This window comes from Eschrichtius robustus, chromosome 9 (genome assembly GCF_028021215.1).
Source record: "Eschrichtius robustus isolate mEscRob2 chromosome 9, mEscRob2.pri, whole genome shotgun sequence".
Taxonomy (NCBI): domain Eukaryota; kingdom Metazoa; phylum Chordata; class Mammalia; order Artiodactyla; family Eschrichtiidae; genus Eschrichtius; species Eschrichtius robustus.
In genome coordinates, this window is record NC_090832.1 from 32,859,405 (window position 1) to 32,879,066 (window position 19,662).

The window sequence follows — 19,662 nt, forward strand, 5'->3', positions numbered from 1 at the left end:
TAATTGGCATATTGTTTTAAGTTTTCTAAGTGGTAGAGACGAATAGTGGCATACAAACATAACTGAATAGTTAAAGAATATATCTTGCAAACTTTGTATACTCGTTTCACTTATAATTATTGACATACTGAATTGTCTTCACATTTTGAATCTACCGACTAATTTTTTTTAAGTTTTCAATCAACGTGTTAGTTTGTACTAGTTATTTTACCAATCATAATGGTGTTCAATTAAGTTCTAGAACTGAATGGAATATGTCAGAATATTATTGAAAGGAAGGAGAGAAACACTCAGATTCTGCTGAGAATTTGGCTCCTACTTCCTAATCTTGTTAAAGCAAAGCAATCAGAAGCAGCTGCAAGCTCTCTCTCCTCCATGGGGAGCAGCAAGGGGTTAACCAGTCTTGGTTTACTAAGTATCTCTGTCAGGCTTTTATCTGATCCTTCCTCCCTTCCTCCCCTGCCCACCCCTTTTGTAAATGTCAACAACTTCCTGATGAGCCTGGTAGTGGTGAATTTCACACCTTCCTTTTCTTTGTGAAGAAACCTGGGTGTTAATGGTACAGGATTGGGTACCATTGTATGACTCTGGCCGTCTGTGAGTAAAGCTGAGGGATGCCTGTGGAAAAAAAGTAGGAGAAGGTGAAGAAATTTGAGAAATGAGACCAGGAAATAGGTTCAAATTGGTCTCATTTTTTAAAAGAGTGTTTGTTTTATTAGCAACTTTTAAATGTGTATTAGGAAAAGAATAATTTTAAAGAAGCTTAGCATTGAGAGTCTCAAAGAGTCTGGCAAAGAAAGGGCTGAGATTAGAGAGCTGATTGGTAAAAATAAAGAAAGAAATAGAAGAACAACAGTCAGAAAGAAAAACTGAAGACTCCTCTTTTTATTCTACAGGTGTATTTACAGGCTACAGCAATGGAAACTTGGTCAGTTGATCAGGTCTGCAGTTGGTTGGTGGAGAAAAACTTAGGAGAGCTAGTTCATAGGTTTCAAGGTGAGTTGTTTACACTTTCAGAAATGTTAATTGAGCAGCCTAGATATTGAGTGTCCTGTGTTATTGTTTTTTTTTTTTTCCTAATGCATGTGGAGTTGCTGCAGTGGGAAACTCATTTCTCTACTGACTGTAGCAGAGTTTGCGTTTGACCTAATATCCACGAGAGAATCTAGTATTTCAAAAAGATCTCAAATAAGATAAATCTTGAGTAACTTAAAATACATATTTGATATATGCATTTGATACTGCTTTTGTCTATAAATATGCAGCTTGGGCATTTTTTGTGCAGCGTTGCGTAGTGTTGGATTTACAAGTATGGAATATTGCCTGGTAGGTACCATGAAGAATACTTTTCCGAAAATATTTTTTCCTTATCAAAACAGTGTCTGTAAGAAAGAATCGGGAGAGGGGAGGCATTAATGTGGAAGTAAAAAGTTTTTATTGTGACTCTAGGTTGTGGTACTTTCTTAGGAGCAAACGTATTTGGAATTATGCAATATTAGTGTTCTATTTTTGTCAAAAGCACAGATAATTTTATAACTGCAGAGCACAAGTTTAGATGCATCTTTTAATACCGGAAATAATTCTGCCCGCTCAGAGTGCCGTGTTTTACAGCGCTTTACCCAGCAGAGAGGTAGAGACATTTTTTTTTCTTTTTCCCAGAGGAAGAAGTAAGTGGGGCCGCTCTTCTAGCGCTTAATGATCGAATGGTTCAGCAACTAGTAAAGAAAATTGGGCACCAGGCTGTTCTAATGGATTTAATTAAAAAATATAAGCAGAAGAGTCAAGAACTGAAGTCCCCTGGAGAAACAGCCCTGGTCACGCAAGCAGAAGCACCGCCAGAGTAAGTGTTCATGAATGGCTTTATTTTTGCTGTGCTCTCCTGATGATGGCTGTAGCGTGACATTTGGGGTTTAAACCTCTTTGAAAATTGTGGCCATTTTCAGATTGTGTGTACAGTGACACTTTTTGCAAAGTTTTATGAGTCAAGATACTTTTTTTTTAAATGCACCAGTTTTTTAAACACTGACTCCGTTTGTTAAGAAGACCTATAAGCCCAGAGTTCCTACATAGAAAGCTCTATAACAAGCAGTTAAAATGTACATATAACACCAGCAGAAATGAACTCCTGCAGCTTAGGTCTTAGTGTTTGAGAAAGGCATCTTTTCCTGCTCCTTTGCTTTTCCCAAAGCTATTTGTGTATTTATTTATTTGCCAAGGATTCCTTATAGTAACTAATTTATATTCTCCTCTAGAGGCCTTCATAATGTAATTTGCTAAAGACTCTTGCTGCAATGGATTTTTTAAATTTCTCAAGAGTATTCTTGGAGTACTGAATGCTATGACTGCATCCCACAAAAGTCATGTAGAAAAATTTGTGATGGTTTTGAGGTTTAGGGATGTTTTTGTTTGTTTTTTTATCACTGACTTCTGCAATAAAAAGGAATGATGACAGGAATTATAAAATTTAAAATTTCACTTTGCAATTCTATGCCCCAGGATCATCTCAGGCATTCTGTTTTGGTTTTTCTGTATTTGAGACTTTTTGCAAGGTTTCTAAGTTTAAATAATTACTGCAGACCAATTATTAATTTTTAAAGTAAGATTATGATGTTTGGTGAAATTCATTCTAAGTTTTTACTTTAAGTTTTTCAGGTTATATCTGTCAAACTATATATTTCTGTCTTGCTCTGTTATAAGCAATACAATGTTAGACAGACCTGGCTTAAGTAATTTGACTTCTAGAATATTTGGATATTTTGGACAAGGAGGGGGATAGGTAGACTTGAAGGAATGGTCCACAGTTGGTCTGGAGATTCTACCATTTGATTTATTTAAAGGATTTCTTCTAAACATTGTTTTGACATATCTATGTAAAAGATATGTGACTTTTGTTGAAGTTCCCATTGTATGCTTTTACTCCTTTCCAGCAAAGGGAGGGTGTAAACCTCAAATAGAGCTCAAAGTAATTTCCCAGCGTTCTTGGATGAGTTGGACTTTTGAGCTGGAAGTTCCCCTCAGTTGACTGGAATCTTGATATTGCCTTAGGCAGAGCTTGGAAGAAAACAGACACCCTTGTTTCCACTGCAAATCAGTTTATAATGTTCTCTAGTAAATGAGGACTAACTGGACTGCCAGGAAACCCGGGCATCATTCCTGGTTCTACCACTGACTTGGATTGATTATGTTAAATGTTGACACTCCTGTTGCTTCATCTGTAGGTTGTGAAAAGTAATGCAGTACTTAACTCCGTGTTAATTCACACTGATCTTAGGAGTATCACAGTCTTTGAGAAAATCTCTCCTCCTTCTCCCAGACCAAAATAGTCTTTTGCTAAATATTAAGCTGTGTTAACCTGGTTAAGAAAGCCATTTTCAAATGTAACCAAGACTTGGAACACTGGTTTTCCAGGGACTGAGTGGGGGCTTTTCACCCATTAAATAGTTGACTCTAAGGTTTGTGTTGTCTTGCATTCAAATTAAATTATTCTGGTGCAAAATCACGATTGCAGGTGGGCTTATAGATTATAGTTTGTTAAAATGTTTATTGGCTATATTTGCTTATTGTCAAATATATAGTCACTTGACAAATATATTGTCCTATGGGAATCATGATAATAGAAAAAGGTATGAGAATATGCTATTTATTTAATACGCTATTTAATTAAACCCTTTTAGGAAGTGCTTAATAAAGATAGGAAACTTGGTGTAGTAAAAAGAACCCTGAAGCTAGGTATTAAAACACTTGATTTTAAATCCCTGTTCTGATATTAGCTACTCATCTAACCTTGGAGATTTGCTTGACTTTTCTTAGTTTCAACTGTAAAATGAAGTGAGTAGAATAAATGATGCTTAAGACTCCTTCTAAATGGTTTATAAAATGGCATTCTAGATCAGAGATTGCAGATGGGTTTCAACTTGCGTATACATTTCCTTTAATGGCTAATGGTTGCCTGGTATGTTATTTTGAAAAAAACTTTACAGGCCACATCTGGACAGGATATTTGGCATCCTATTCAGACTTAGGCAAATGATAGGAATATGTAATAGGTAGGAGTATCTGCAGTTGCTTTTTGGTGTCGTTCTTGTTGAAGCTGGTAGAAAAATCACTGGACAGGAAGTTGGAAAGTTGGAAGTTGGAAAACTGAGGTCAACTGGTGCTGCTACTGAGTAGCTTGTGGTGGTGAGCAAGTTGTTTTCCTTTCAGAGCTTTAGTTGTATCATTTAGAAAATGAGGGTGTTGGGCTTCCCTGGTGGCGCAGTGGTTGAGAATCTGCCTGCCAATGCAGGGGGACACGGGTTCGAGCCCTGGTCTGGGAAGATCCCACATGCCACGGAGCAACTAGGCCCGTGAACCACAATTGCTGAGCCTGCGTGTCTGGAGCCTGTGCTCCGCAACAAGAGAGGCCGCGATAGTGAGAGGCCCGCGCACCGCGATGAAGAGCGGCCCCCACTCGCCGCAACTAGAGAAAGTCCTCGCACAGAAACGAAGACCCAACACAGCCATAAATAAATAAATAAATAAAATTTAAAAAGAAAGAAAATGAGGGTGTTTGTTAGTGAAGTGTGGTTCAAAGATCATGAAATTTTACAGATAATAAAAGGTCCCCCAAAATGACAGGGAATAGAGAAAGGATCTGACACAGAGTTCTTTTTTTTTTTTTTGCCAAATAAGAATATTAACCAATAAAAGTGAATTCTGCTATCACTATTATTTCATAAAGGAAAGGATTATCATAACACCATTTATAAATGTGATGGATTGGGGAAAACAGCACTGTGAACTGGCATTGTCTGTCTCCTGGCATGTATGAACCGAGTGAGATGACCTCAGAGGATTTCTCTTTCAGTTCTCTCAGTCAGGACTCTGAAGTGGAGCTTAAAAGTGGACACAGATCATAGTGTTTCTACGGGCTGACTCCTACTCTCTGTGAGAGCCTCTGTGAGAGCAGTAGCTGTGACCCCTGTTGAATAGCCCCTGACCCACCTTTTCTTTCTTGGTGACAGGGATGAAGAGTACTCCAGTCGTGGGGAGCAGGTGCCATCTTTCTATCCGGTTGAAAACCATAATAATGATCCGATTGACCAAAGAGTACTGAAACAGAGGTGGGATTGACAACTTCTAAACATTTGAAATCCAAATGATAATATTTGCCTTTATTTTTGTGAGGTTTCGTGTGTTTAAATGTATTTCTGAGTGGAAGCTATTTGTTTTTCTGGAAGGGATTTTTGTAAATCAAGTGATGAAGATATTTGGTAAGAGGTGAAGGTTAAACTTTTTGATCTTCACATTGAAAGAGTAAAGTTTTGAGATGATATCATGCATCTTTCAATTACACGTTGTTAAGGAAAAAGATGATTTCTGTGCCCTACACTGTCCAGAGTGATTGGCAGTAGCCACAGAGACGGAATTTATTCAGTAAATAGTGTTCTATAGAATATGCCTTTTGTGGAGTCTTTGAGTTTCGGATTTGAGTTTTATAGTTGGTGTCTTAACTCGACGGCTCCTGATGGAAGCACTGCTTTGGTAAACATTTCCTCATATTCCTACACTGGGATTTTGGGCTGTAGTATTTCAATATACAGGCTACGCTGGAACAGAGGAAAACTATAGACCTAGAGAACCAGACCCAGAAATGTGGCGCTCAGACAAAGTTCTGAGGGGGACTGTAGGTAAGATACGGTCCGAGAGTCATGGCGGCCTATGCAGCATTTTCCAGCCACCTGGCCTGTGCGGTTCACCCATCACTCGTGATACCTATTGTTTGCAGCAGCTGATGAGCAAATGCTTTTCTTTAAATGTACTGTCACTGAAAGGAGAGATGTCAGCTGGTGTGGAAGAATAGTCAGGCAACAGTCAAGCCAGGGTGTGGTCCTTTATAGTTTTTACAAGCCCTTTACGTTATCATCTTGTTTAGTCCACACAGAAGTCCTGCAAGGTGGGCATTATTCTCTTTTATGTGAATGAGTTAAACTGAGATTTAGAGAAGTCAAGGGGCTTCTAGCTAGGTTTCCCAAATGGGCTGTTCTCACCTCAGCACAGAATCTACCGCCATCAGTGTGGGAGCTCAGGGGACCAAAGGCAGCAGCCTCAGCCCCTGGCTGCCTGCTCCCAGAGGCCCCGTGAGTGCAGGAAACACTGCACCTTTGGTCAGGAGCTCTTGCAAATGCGCTTCAGCTCTGGGCGTCCTCTCTGTTCTCTTTCTCGCTCCACCACCTTCAACCTCGCACTCTCACCCCTGGGCTCAAAGTCTCCAGCTGCCCAAAATGTCCCAGTGTTAGGGTCCATCTTCCTCCGTGCCATTGGTTCCCATTCGGGGTGGTGAGCGAGGAGGTAGAGGGCGATGTCCTACATGGTCTTCCTGGTCTGAACTATGGTTCAGAAGATGTAAATACATTTTAATGGTGGCTTCATTCACCTCCTTTCTACTCATGGGAGCTTGTTGGTCCCAAGTGCTGTCTTTGATGTGGTTCCAGGTGTGCGGAGTCAGCCATACGTCCTCAGCGACCCCTTCAGGAAGCTGCCAAAGGCAGCCGGGCCTTCTCTGACTGTTCAGCAGAGACAGGAAGAGCGATGATTAGTCCCAGTGGTCCAACCCTAACACCGCTGTGAGTCAGTATCCAAACTCCAAAATGGGAATAATAAACACAGTACATTCCTCATGGTGCTCCTGTGAGGACCACTGTCTAAAAACAGATAATACCTGCTCAGTGCTAAGCACAGTGGAAGCACCTGGAAAGCGCTCAGTGTGTCGCCATCTACGCAGCACTGCTCCAGGCGGTAATCCCACGTGCCCGAGGACTTCTTTCCTCTCCCTGCTTGCTGCCCGTGGGAAAGGAGGATGCCACCTTCTACAAGTTCTCTAGGTCGTTTCCCTTCCTCAGCCCTCTGGTGATATTCCATTCTCATACGGTCCTGTGATGCTGGCCAGGCAGGATTATTATTCCCCTTTTTTTCACGAGGCTGATCAAAGACACAGCCTTTGCTTCAGGGTATTTCTCATTCTTTATAGTGTCTGGCATGGAAAAAAACAGAATTGGGTTAGACATGGAGAGAAATAAGAGGGTTTGGAAACCAGGGCCAATACTCTCATATCTTTCTTCTAATCATAAAATCTCTCCTAATCTATATGACCACCAAGGTACCCATCACTATCCACAAGCACCGCAGAGTTAAACGTGTCCAGCAATGAGCTCATGTCCCTTGCCTTAGCATATATATAGGTGTAAGAAATGCAAATGTACTCAAACCCAGTGCCCTGGGTACAGAAGCACTGGTGCTGGAAAGCCCGGGGTGAAGCTGTCCCTCCCTCTCGTGGAGCCACATGATGGCTGTCGCCGTCTCTCTTCTGCTTTCCTCATCTGTTTCAGTCCCTTGCTTCTTCCTATGAGGATGGGTTACCCTGCTACTCATGGCTGCTCTGCCCCTTTCTGACTGGCTGGCCATAGCACTGCCTCCAGAGGAAGTTCTCCCTGAAAACAGCTCAGCTCGTTCCAGCCAACGGACTCAGCCTTTCAGTGTTGCTTAGTTCAGTATCTGGGGAAGAGGAACTGAGGGGTCTCCTGTGGATCAGATGTCCCCTCCTGGGCAATCAGCTATGTGTGGGCAGATGAGGACAAGGCAGGGGTACCTGTTTTAAATATTTTCACTCTGGTCCTGCCCTTTGTCCAGGGCTGTGGAATGGAGTGGGACAGAAGATTCTCTCCCTTCCCAAGTCCTGTCTCAGACAGCGGCTCTGTCATCCAGTCGTGTGAGTTAAAATCATTGGAGCCACCCTTGATCCCCTCCTCCTGCCCTTCTGGCTAGGGTGCTATTCATTCAACAGGTGTTGATTAAGAGCCTATTGCATGGCTCCTGGGTCAGGCTGTGTTGTTCCCTTCCCTTCCCTACCTGCTCATTTTTGAAGACTCTGCTGAAAATCCCTCTGTTGGAAGGAAGCCCCTCCATTGATATTCCAGGTCCGGCAAGGCGCCCTTCTATGTATAGCATCCTCTACGTTTCTCTTGCTTTACTTGTAAAACTAGTTAACGGAACTGATCACTTTAAAGTTTGTATTCCTTCCTTAGAAGCACCTCCTGGACAAAGACCATACCCTTCTGTCCTTGTAAACACAGCATTTGGCATAGTTCCTGACACACAGAGGCTAAATAGGAGTTTTTAATTGAAATGAGGATGCATGGTCCAATGAAAGACTGAATATATCTTCATGGGACAGGATAAATATTCGAATAGCATCAATTTCTTTTTAGACCTTTTTGATACAATTCCTGCTGAATATGCTAATTTTTTTAACAGAATTAAACTCCAGGAGTTTATGTGCCACTCACACATAACAGGCTAGAAAGCTGATGGTTGGCTACTGCTTTCACGAGGCAGGGAGGGATGGTGGACCAAGTGCCAGCTTTGGGGCCTCACACACCTGGGTGGGAATCCCGACTCTTCACTTGTTCTCCAGGGGTCTCTGAACAATGTGTGATGGGCACACCCACCTGCTTGTGAGATGACAATTAAGGTATTGGCAGCTGTCATCACACCATACAAGGTGGCCGTCATCATTCTTGTGATATTTTTTCCCAAATTCCCTAAAATGAACATGTGTTTTCCATCCAGATTATTTGCAGACAAGAAGTCAAAGAAGGCTCTAGAGGCAGGACATTCATGTGACTTTGGCCCTTGAAAAGATGTGTGTGTCCCAGTGGATGAATTCCAAGTCCCAAGGAAACACTAGGGTGCTGTGACACAATGCAGTTTTCTTTGGTGATAGGTGACCCCGTGCTCTTTACCGAATTGCTTAAATGCCCTTTCTTGATGGAAGGCTTATAAGGTCCCATCCTCAACATGTGTTGGCGATCCTTTAGAAAGACTTTTTTTCCATGCTATTCTTCATTTTGCCTCTACACTATTTGAAACTGTTTGCTTCCCTTTTAGTACCTAGTAAGGCATGAAATCAGATAAACAGGTAGAGGTTTCCTAAATGTCACTTTAAAAACACTTGGCTTGAACTTTAAATATATGCATGCAGATATTTTGCTTCAGCCTTTGGGTGTAATTATAAATTAGTCACAGTTTCACTCATATTTAAAAATTATTTTAACGATGATTTTTTTCTGGGTCTGGCTCCTGCTGTAAGATGTTGTAGAGCGATCTTACCCACCTGCCTATGCTCAGGAGGGAAAATGTCAGTGGGTCCGCACTTGATGTATTGTTTGTAGTCACTGCCACACACACAGCCCAGATAAGGGGCAGCACACTTACATATGCATCTTATCCAGCACGTCGTAACAAAGGGAGGTTCAGTGAATTGCACCAAAGACAACATAGGTGATAAATTGTCACATTTAGATGCTGAATCCCAGGTCAGTGAAACAACAAGGATCCCTCAGAGTGAAGTGCAGGATCCCACATCTCCTATCCCGCAGGTGTAGAGAACACCCCATACCTAAGGGTTGTGTGTTTGGAAGTGTTATATTGTAACTCTATCCCTTGATTGGAGACTCCCAGTGTACATTAACATAGTAAATGCTATGAGGAGTCCTACAGTAAGAAAACCCCTTTCACTCTGTCTGGCCCAGAATTCTTTCTTTGTGTAACAGCTATTAACATTACAGGAAACACCTTAGGAAATACTGACTTAAAGATGTCTTACTTAAGTCAGGATTCATTCATTCATTCCATAGTAGATACTTACTGAGTGCTTACTCTGTGCCAGGCACTGGTAGACACAGAGGATACAGGGGTGAGCAGAGCAGACCAAACCTCCCGGCTCACAGAGTTCACGTTCTAATGGTGGGGGGAATAACAAATACATATGATATTACATTGTAAATATGTTTAAGTGCTATGAAGGCCAATAATGCCAAGAAAAAAGGGGGGAATAGAGAGTGAGTGGCGTGTGTATGTGCATATGTGTGTGTTAGCTACAGGAGGGTTCTATTCCAGATGGGGTTTTCAGTTAAGTCCTTCAACTTTGACTAAGTAATGCTTGAGCAGAGACCCACATGAAATGAGCTAGAACCGAAATTTCCTTCAGTGGAAGATATCTGTGGACCCAGCCAAACAGGAATTACAAAATCAGGGACAGTTGGGCTGACATGACTGATAAATAACTCTCTGACTCCTGCCCATTCCCATTAAATCTAATGGGACGTCTTTGGAGAGATCAAAATAAGCTGGATTTCTAGTCTCTTTTTCCCTTTCGTTCAGTCCAAAAGTTACTAAATATATCCCATGAACTAGGTATTATATGGACAGTGGGTGAAGCGGGGGCAATTTTGTCCTTGCCTAGGGGCACTCAGAGTCTGACAAGAAAGATGCATAAGTTAATAACTGCAATATTGAGAAAGAGATGCAGAAATAAGATATGCGCAGGGTACAGAAAAAGCACAGAAGAAGGATAAATAAGACTTTCAGGGAAGTGAGTATGGAGAATGCCCCTGGGGGAAGTCTGCACAAAAACCGAGGGAGCATTTTGAAACATGATTAGAATTTCATCTGAAGGAAGATGAAGCAAGAGAAGAAAAGGACATTCACAGCAAAGCAAACAGCACGTGCAAAGGTACAGGCACCTGAAACGGAATAGGGCATTCTATTTGGAATAAGTATTTTTGGAATGTGAGAGATAGAAGCAGAGGAGATGGACTTGCTGGGAATGATGAGAGGTGCTGTTAGGGAGGTAAGGAGCCTCTGTGCTGTGCCCGTGGACAAGACAGTGCTTTTTAACCGTGACTGTACGTTAGATTCTCCTGGAGGACTTAAACAAAATTTAGCAGGGCCCTAGACCGTGCTCCTCAAACTCTAATGTAATGAAAGGTCACCCAGGAATCTTATTAAAATGCAGATTCTAATTTAGTAGGTCGGGGTGGGGCTCAAGATTCAGCATTTCTAACAGACCCCCTAAGAAATGCCAAGCTGTCCTAGGACTACCCTGTGTAGTAGTAGCAAGTCATTTCTGGAGGTGTACAACAGACTGGAGCTTGTGTCCCTCCAAAATTCATATGTTGAAACCCTAATCCCAATATGATGGTATTTGGAGGGAGATGACTTCCGGGAGGTAATTAGGTGGGATTAGTGGATGAGATTAGTGTCACTAAAAGAAGAGGCCAGAAAGCTAGCTAGCTCTCTTTCTGGCACGTGAGGACACAGCAAGAAGACAGCCTTCTGTAAACCTGGAAGAGGGCATTCACCAGGAACCCAACTTTGCTGTCACCCTCATCTGGAACATCCAGCCTCCATAACTGTGAGAAATTAATGTTTGTTGTTTAAGCCACCCAGTTTAATGGTAATCTGGTATAAATCAAGTTACTTGAATCCTTACAAATAGGAAACTTTTATTTTTATGACGCTACATAGTAGAGGAACTGGCAAGCCACAGCCTAGGTGACACACAGTTGGGAGAAGACTGTCAGTCTTTGTTTTTTTTTTTTTCCACGAAGCACATAAAACCAGCACTCTGGGCCAGATTTGAGAAGTGAATTTTACACCTCCATCTCCGTTTAGAAGTTGCTCTGAGGATGTATGCTGTTCACTGTGAGGTCAGGATTCAAAAGCTAGTAGTATACAGGTAGATTAATAAAAAGCTGCCCTAGATCCATTCAACCCTGAACTAGCAGATTTTGATAATTCTGAACTACAAAATAGTAGTCCTCAACCATTTTGCAACAATTGTGTAGGTAATGTCTCATTACTTTTTCTTTGGTATGAATGAGGAATTAAAAAGAAAGAGGGACTCAGACATGATAGCTCCCTGAGATCTGTTTTTGTGACTGTCATGCTAATAAGTGTAAATATTGAGGGTAAAAGCCAGAAGTTTCTGGGTCTTTGTCCATCTCTCAATACCAAGAAGAATTGGGGAATAGGAAGAAATAAAAGATTTATGTATTTTATGCTTCTTTGCTTGATTAGTCAGGGCCCCAAAAGTTCCTGGGTTCTTGAGTCTCGCATTGGCAAGCAAGGACCGGGAGGATTTGAGAGGTGCCAGTTTGTGCCACAGCAGAGTGCCTGATGCCATCCACATCTTTACCTCTACTTTATGCTTGATTATGTGTTCACACATGCCTTTCAGAAACTAAATTCTTCTGGAAGTCTCATAGATTAAATAGCAGCTGTGATAGCCCAGAGCTATAAAACATAAATTAAAAGCAATCATCAAAATGCTGAGAATGTGGAGCAAACATTTCCTGAATTAGTGGTGGTTACCATCAGTTGCAGCAAGAAAGCAGCATTTCCTTCATAGTCCTTGCATGTCTTGCAGTGACGTTCACTATTTTCAGAGATGGCATCTCACCTTGCTCATTGGCATGTATCTCTTTATTGGGCTTTTCAGAACGTCTCGTTAACTTTGTTTTCTTACCAGTGGAAAGTCTTGCCTAGGTAAAGTAAAGCAGGTAATTGTCAGAGTACTGGCATCATAACACAGAAGCAACATTTCTGTTTAACTTTGTCGTTTGGTGAAATTTGGTCCCTATTTTGAAGATATGCATTATGAGGTCCTTTTCTGTCCTATGGTAAGATGATAGCAAGTTCTTTAAACAAACGTCTAAGCCTCCTCTAGCTTCCTTTCTCTTCTTCTATGTTCCAAAAACACTGAAACGTTTAGATGTTGCTGTGGTTACATGCCATTTAGTTTCAGAGTTGATAATATAAAAATTGGGCATCCCAATATATACCATTTTCAGTGTATAAAGTCTGCAAGCTTGGGTGTGGAAAAGAATAAAATGAATGTAGGCTTGTGGAACACAGTCTTTCAGGTAGGTCCCTGGAGAGCATGGTATTTGTCGCTGCTTTCTCTTCCGATGGTGGGAGTACTACTGCTGATGGTAGTGGTACTTTAGATGTGAAGACTAAGACCGGTAGCGAGAAAGGCTGTTCTTCACAGCTAAGTCCTCACTTGTCTCTTGCTCTTCTTCCTTGAGGACCAGAAAGCAATACCATTTTACAAGACTAGAAAAGCATCACAATCCCTCAAGGTAGCAGATTATCTCCAAGCTGGGGTCCCTAGAAAAAGGTGTCATTTGTTACCTAAATTCTAGGAAAGCAGGCATGATTCATAACGACTCCAAAAGTCAACCAGAAGTCAGTTGAGTGTGATGTGAATTCTGCCCTTTGTTCTGTAAAGAATCCACATGCGATGCAGCTGAAGCCTGGTGAGATACTGAGAAAACCTCTTTGGGACTTTTTTTCAGTGATGTTTGATCATTTTGTAATTCTCAACAGCCACAGTCTAATTCCTAGGTACGCTTTGTACAGAGGACTCTACTCCAATCGCCAGATCTGCCTCTCTTGCATTTGGGTCCCACTAGTTTTCATATCTCAAACTTGGGGGCTTAGTGATGTGACACTTCAATTTCATGTATGAAAACACAAGTTCATGGAACTAATGTCTGCCTTTGTTTATCTGTCATAGAATGTTACATTTAATGTTTTATATCTCTCTGAAATGTTCCTAAAACTTTCTACAACATTTTTGTTACAAACTGTTCCACTCAACAATGACATAGGGAAATCAAAACAGATAAGGAGCCAAGACATAAGATGACTACTCACAGGGCCAGTGTTGGACCAGGCCACATGGGAGATTCAGACAAGAAAGACCACCCAAGAGGCAGGAGAGTGGGGAAGAGAATCCACCTGGGGAGAGGGCTAAGATGAGCCAAGAAGATCGAGGGAAACTTAGGGCATTGGGGTGAGAGAAACAACTGCTAACACATGCATAGTGTGGCCTGGAGACTTAGTAGGCTTGAACCTTGGCTGGATCTGAGAATTCACATTGGATACTAGCTGATAATAAAATGGCACACAAAATTGGACCATATTATGAATTGTCCTAATTATTAAGTTATGTAACTGGAGATAAAACAAGTAGTCCCTACCCTCATGTATGTCTCTTCTGCTCCCTGCCATGGCTCAACATCTGCCTTCTGTACATTGAGATTTTTTCTTAAGAGAGCTTTAACTTTATGGGGATTCCCTTGTATGTTATTTGTTGTTTTTCCCTTGCTGCTTTTAATATTTTTTTCTTTGTATTTAATTTTTGATAGTTTGATTAATATGTGTCTTGTCTTGTTTCTCTTTGGGTTTATCCTGTATGGGACTCTCTGTGCTTCCTGGACTTGATTGACTATTTCCTTTCCCATGTTAGGGAAGTTTTTGACCATAATCTCTTCAAATATTTTCTCAGACCCTTTCTTTTACTCTTCTTCTTCTGGGACCCTATGATTTGAATGTTAGTGCATTGAATGTTGTCCCAGAGGTCTCTGAGACTGTCCTCAATTCTTTTTATTCTTTTTTCTTTATTCTGCACCCTGGCAGTTATTTCCACCATTTTATCTTCCAGCTCACTTATGCATTCTTCTGTCTCAGTTATTGTGTTATTGATTCCTTCTAGAGTATTTTTAGTTTCAGTAATTGTGTTGTTCCTCACTGTTTGCTCTTTAGTTGTTCTAGATCCTTGTTAAATGTTTCTTGTATTTTCTCCATTCTGTTTCCGTGATTTTGGATCATCTTTATTATCATTACTCTGAATTCAGGTAGGTTGCCTATTTCATCTTCATTTATTTGGTCTTGTAGGTTTTTACCTTGCTCCTTCATCTGTTACAAATTTTTTTGTCATTTCATTTTTTTTTTTTTTTGATGGGTGGTACTGTATTCCTGTCTTACTGGTTGTTTGGTCTGAGACGTCCAGCACTGGAGTTTGCAGGCAGTTGGATAGAGCCGGGTCTTGGTGCTGAGATGAGGACCTCCATGAGGCCTCACTCTGATTGACATTCCCTGGGGTCTGAGTTTCTCTGTTAGTCCAGTGGTTTGGACTCGGAGCTCCCACCACAGGAGCTCGGGCCTGACCTCCGGCCTGGGAACCAAGATCCCGCAAGCTTCCTGGCACAGTTAAAAAAAAAGGAAGAAAGAAAGAAAAAAAGGACCAGTACAATATCAAAGAATAAAAAACAAAATAAAATTAGAAAGATAAAAGATATATTAGGAAAAATAAAACTATAATTGAAACAACTGCAACAAGGTAAAATAAAACCACAACAGGAAAAAAGGAAAAAAAAAATATAAAAAAGGTTTTGGGGGGGGTGGGGCAGGGAACAAGCCAAAAGGAGAGATCACTAACAAAGTAAAAAGAATAAAATAAAATTAGAAAAATAAGAGATTTATTAGGAAAAATAAAAATATAAGAGTATCAACAACAATGAATCAGAACCCCAATCTAAAAGAAGAAAAAAAAAAGAAAAAATAAAACCTTGGCTATGGGGGGGAATTTAAGCAGGGGGTGGAACTTAGGTGGGGGCGGGGTTTAAGGTGGGGCAGGACCTAGGCGGGTGGAGGGGGTGACCTTTGAGTGTGGGGGGGTGACCTTTGAGTGTGGGGCGGGGCCTCTGCTTAGAACCTGCGCAGAAGGGGAGAGGCAGCATGGGGAAAGGAGGGCTTCTGGAGTGTGGAGTTCCGAGTTTGGAGGTAGGGCCCTGGGTGAGGGTGTGTGGGTGGGGTTTAGGTCCAACAGGCTCCCCGGTGCCTAAGTGGACAGGGAAAGCGCTGGCCCCATTCCTTTCCATTCCTTCACATGCCTCCCCCACCATCTCCCCCAGGGTCTCCCCTGTTGACACTGGACCCCTAACCATGGGTGGGTCCCGGGGTGTAGGAACTCCTCCCCTCCCCCAGCCACCCCTCAGGGTGCCGTCCGAGAGGTCCGGCCTTTACTTTTGCTCCTCCTTCCCTCCCTCCCACTCCCTCAGGACCCGCGTGGCTGGAGGGGGCCTCGGTGGGCAGAAGGTCAGGCCCGGGATCTCAACAGTTTCCTGGGGGTCCAAGTGGGCAGGGGAACCTGTCCACACTCCCTTCTGATCCTCTGCCCTCCCAGTGGTTCCCCAATTTCCTCCTTGGGGCGTGGGATCCCTTCCCCTCCCCCAGCCACCCCTCAGGGACGCCAGTCCCCTCCCGCCTCCACTTCTCCTCCCCCTGCACTCCCCCCACGCCCCACATCCTACCCGGTCGCTGTGGGTTCCTCCCGTCCCCTTAGGTGTCCGTGGTCCCCCACCGGTGCTTGGTAGGTGCCCTAGTTGTGAGGAGACGCGAATTCCACATCCTCCTAGTACGCCATCTTGACTCCACTCAGTCAATGAGCTTTTTCATGAGAACCTCCACCTCATAATTTTTTTTAATTAGCGCATACTGCAGTAATAATACTATTATCATATGTGTCAGCTTACCCTTATTGTAAGTTTTATTTTATTACAAATATAAACTCTACATACATACTGAGTGTTCAGTGCAATAGACTCTGATTAGTTAGACTGGGAACAATCCTAGCCATTAACATGTTTTAAAAGCTCTCCAGATGATTGTACTGTGTACCCAGGGTTGAGATCCATTGGATTAAAGATCTTTGTTCTGTGGTGGTATCTTGGTGAAGGGCACTGGCTCTGAGGTAGGAACAGAAATATCAACATCCTCTTAGTCTGGGAATTTTTTCTGCTCTGTGCACTTACTTTAAGTTGACTTCTAGGGTGTTCTGCCCAACTCTACCTCAATAAAGATATGAATAATCTTAACCTCACAGTAAAGTTTTTAAAATCCAATGCAAATATTGTTTTATGGATGGGAAGTGATTGTGCCTGCAGTTATCTGCACCTAAATTAGAGTGTATTTTTAATTTCTGATTCTAGTATTCTGTGTAATACTAGTTTTGACTTGTATTAGTTAGCATAGCTTGTATTCTATTCACTCCCCAAATATCTTGTTAAATTGTTTTAATGTAAAGAAAAGGATAATTTGATGCCCCTGATTTTGTCTAATTAGGAGCAAGATGGAATATCTGGCTTTGATAGAGCTTGTATGTGTCTAGTTACATTCTAGGTATTTGACAAAAATAAGACCATGCTATATAGTGCCTACCCTGATGTTGAAAAGACATACAGAAAAAATATATAGAACAAGAAGGTAAAAATTGCCTCCAGCCCTATTTTATAGCATTGGAATGTGGAAGTTATCCATTGATGTGGTACTAAATAAGACATGGCAACCTCACAAGTCTAAAGGGATCATGCAGCTAAATTAGCTTGAAACGCCTGAGGAAAAGGAGATAGATGTTAAAATCTTGTACTGAAACCAAGTTAAACACCTGCACAGTTGCAGCACCTTTCAAAAATCTTGGGAAGGCACAAAATACAGCAAACAAAACTTGCCATTACTTTACACCCCCGGTTTAAGTAGATAAGGGAGAGATCATGGGAGAAAGAAATCATTGAATAGAACAGGAAAGGAAACAGGGATTGTAGAAGAGTATTTGCCACCTAGTACACCCCCAATAAATATTGGTTGAGTAAATGAATGAAATGAGAGAGGAACACTGGAAAATAATTTGGGCTGAGGCAAAAATTTCTTCTGGGAACGGCCTGTTGCTGTACTGAAGCCAGTGTTGAAAATATCGGTGTGCTCATTTTAGCCAGGACATCTTTTCATCGCTGATGCAGTTATTGCCAAAGAGGGAAAAAAAGGAGAAAGAGCTTATCATGAAAAGAGAGGAGAGTTCTTTCTCCTCTTTTCTTTATTCCCCATGTTTCATTATACCTCTTGCATTCTTACAAAATATGACCTAAAATTCTAAAGGAAACCTGGCCTTTCGAAGCTCATCTGAATTTTATTTGGACTACTAAGGCTTCCATGCTTGTACCAGAAAATTAACCTACTTAAGTTAACTTAGGAAATCTTTCTTTGTCTTCTGCTTGGCTTGCCTCTATTGCTTCACTTCCATTCCAATCAATCCTATTAGTGAAATGGATTAAAATCTATCTATTGTCTCTGGTAACTTGCTTGGAAATTTTACTTTTTATACACTGGATCAATCACTAACTTTAAGGTTTTAAAGTGGTTCTGATATTTAATTTTATAAAAAACCTTATTGAGGTGTAATTTTCATAACATAAAATTCACCCATTAAATTATACAGCTCAGTTAATTTTAGCAGATTTATGCGGGTGTGCAGCCATTGTCACAATCCATTTTGGAATGCTTTCATCACCCTAAAAACTCCCTGGTGTCCTTTTTTCAGTCAATCTTCACTCCAACCCCCAGCCCCAGGCAACCACTGATCTGCTTTCTGTAGCTATCATTTTCTGTAGCCTTTTGTAGCAACTTCATCTGAATGGATCAGAATATCTGATACTTATTTTAAATTTAGAGACCAAGTTTACCTTATTAAAATAGCCAAGAACAACTAAATTAAGTGACTCTTGTATTTCACTACAAACAGAAGCCAAATAAGTTAATTAGAGAAATTTTCTGAATCAGGTGCTAAGACTTTATCATATGCCTCATTTGCTTTGCTGAATTGCAATTTACTCTCTCTTAGTTAGAGACCTTGTTCAGTTTTGAGCTATGCATTCCATATTAACTCTTCAAGATATATGGATCAATATTCTTTCCAACTTCAGACTTTATTCTATAGTCTATACTGTTATGACATTTTTCTCCAGGATGACAAGTATTCGTGTGTGTGCAAAGGAAAAGAAAACAGAGATACCCGATGAGGCCTCAGACATTTGCAGGTAGATAATTGGATGGAAGATGGATTGATGACTTCCATATATTTAGGTCTCAAGAAAGTGGTTTCTGTCATAAGTTCTCAGGGTGTAGAGAATTAATAAGTTGCATATATTTGAAACAGAATTTCACTCTTTGTGTGTTTTTATTTAACAGAAGGAATGTGAAACAGGTTCTAACAGGGAATAAAGCCTTACAATGGACTAAGTCCTATGTTTTACCGGAGTTTCCTTATGATGTCAAATGCATGTTAGCAGAACAGAAGTGTCCTGATCACAGCATGAGGATAAGGATCATTGAGTTTCTCCAGGCTGACATGACGAAGTATCTGGAAGGCTCACTGTGAGTAATAACAGGGCAGACTTGTTGCTTTGAGAGAAGGTGTGTTTTCAGAGTAGACTTGAATTCATTTGGAACCGATTCTCTTCAGATTTTGCATGACATATTGGTAGTAAGTCCAACATTGCCCAATATTTGAATGTCTACGTTGTCATATAGAAAGATGTGAAGAAAAGTGAATGTAATTTAGACTCATCTTATGAGGAGGAATGTGGGCTTCTTGAACTGAAAAATGTCCTCCCTGTCTCACCGAACAGGTACCCCACCACCCAGCAGTATAACGACGTGGTCAACGCCCTGCTGCAGGCCCACCCTTTCCTGGATGAGGACGGCTGTGGCTTTGTAAGTGGCAACGTGGAGCCCTTCTGTTTCTCTCAACCTTTCTTAAAATAAGAACGTAGTATTGTCCAGTAATCTTATGCCTCTTTCCCCTTTCCTCAGTCTCTTTCTGTCTGTTTATCTGGGTCTATCTGTTTCTCTTTCTCTGTCAATTTCTCTGACTCTGTCTGGTCTCTCTCTGATTCTGTTCCTTTGGCCGTCCCTTCTGTCTCTCGCTGTCAGTCCCTGTTTTGTTCTAAGTTTTGGTCTTTCTTTCTCTTTTTCTCTCTCTCTCTCTCCCTTCTAGCTCTGTTCCTTTTGATGACTTCTCTGTGTCTCTCTGTGTTCCTTTGTCTTCTTTAAAAAAAAATAACACTTTATTTTTTAGAGCAGTTTTAGGTACACAGCAAAATTGAGTGAAAGGTACAGAGATTTCCCATCTCCCCCCCTGACCCACACATGCACAGCCTC

The 19,662-nt window shown here is 41.4% G+C and overlaps 1 protein-coding gene across 1 annotated transcript in view; it reads left to right on the top strand.

Moving 5' to 3' along the window:
- Window positions 1-902: 902 nt before the first annotated feature.
- The window catches only part of SAMD3 (sterile alpha motif domain containing 3), a 43,093-nt gene continuing 24,333 nt past the window's right edge, over window positions 903-19,662 (top strand). Inside the window, exons 1-6 of the mRNA XM_068551318.1 lie at window positions 903-996; window positions 1,660-1,840; window positions 2,189-2,194; window positions 5,004-5,102; window positions 18,691-18,876; window positions 19,131-19,215. Coding sequence (XP_068407419.1) covers window positions 918-996; window positions 1,660-1,840; window positions 2,189-2,194; window positions 5,004-5,102; window positions 18,691-18,876; window positions 19,131-19,215 — 636 coding nt within the window. The 5' untranslated portion in view covers window positions 903-917. The remainder of the gene's footprint in view (window positions 997-1,659; window positions 1,841-2,188; window positions 2,195-5,003; window positions 5,103-18,690; window positions 18,877-19,130; window positions 19,216-19,662) is intronic.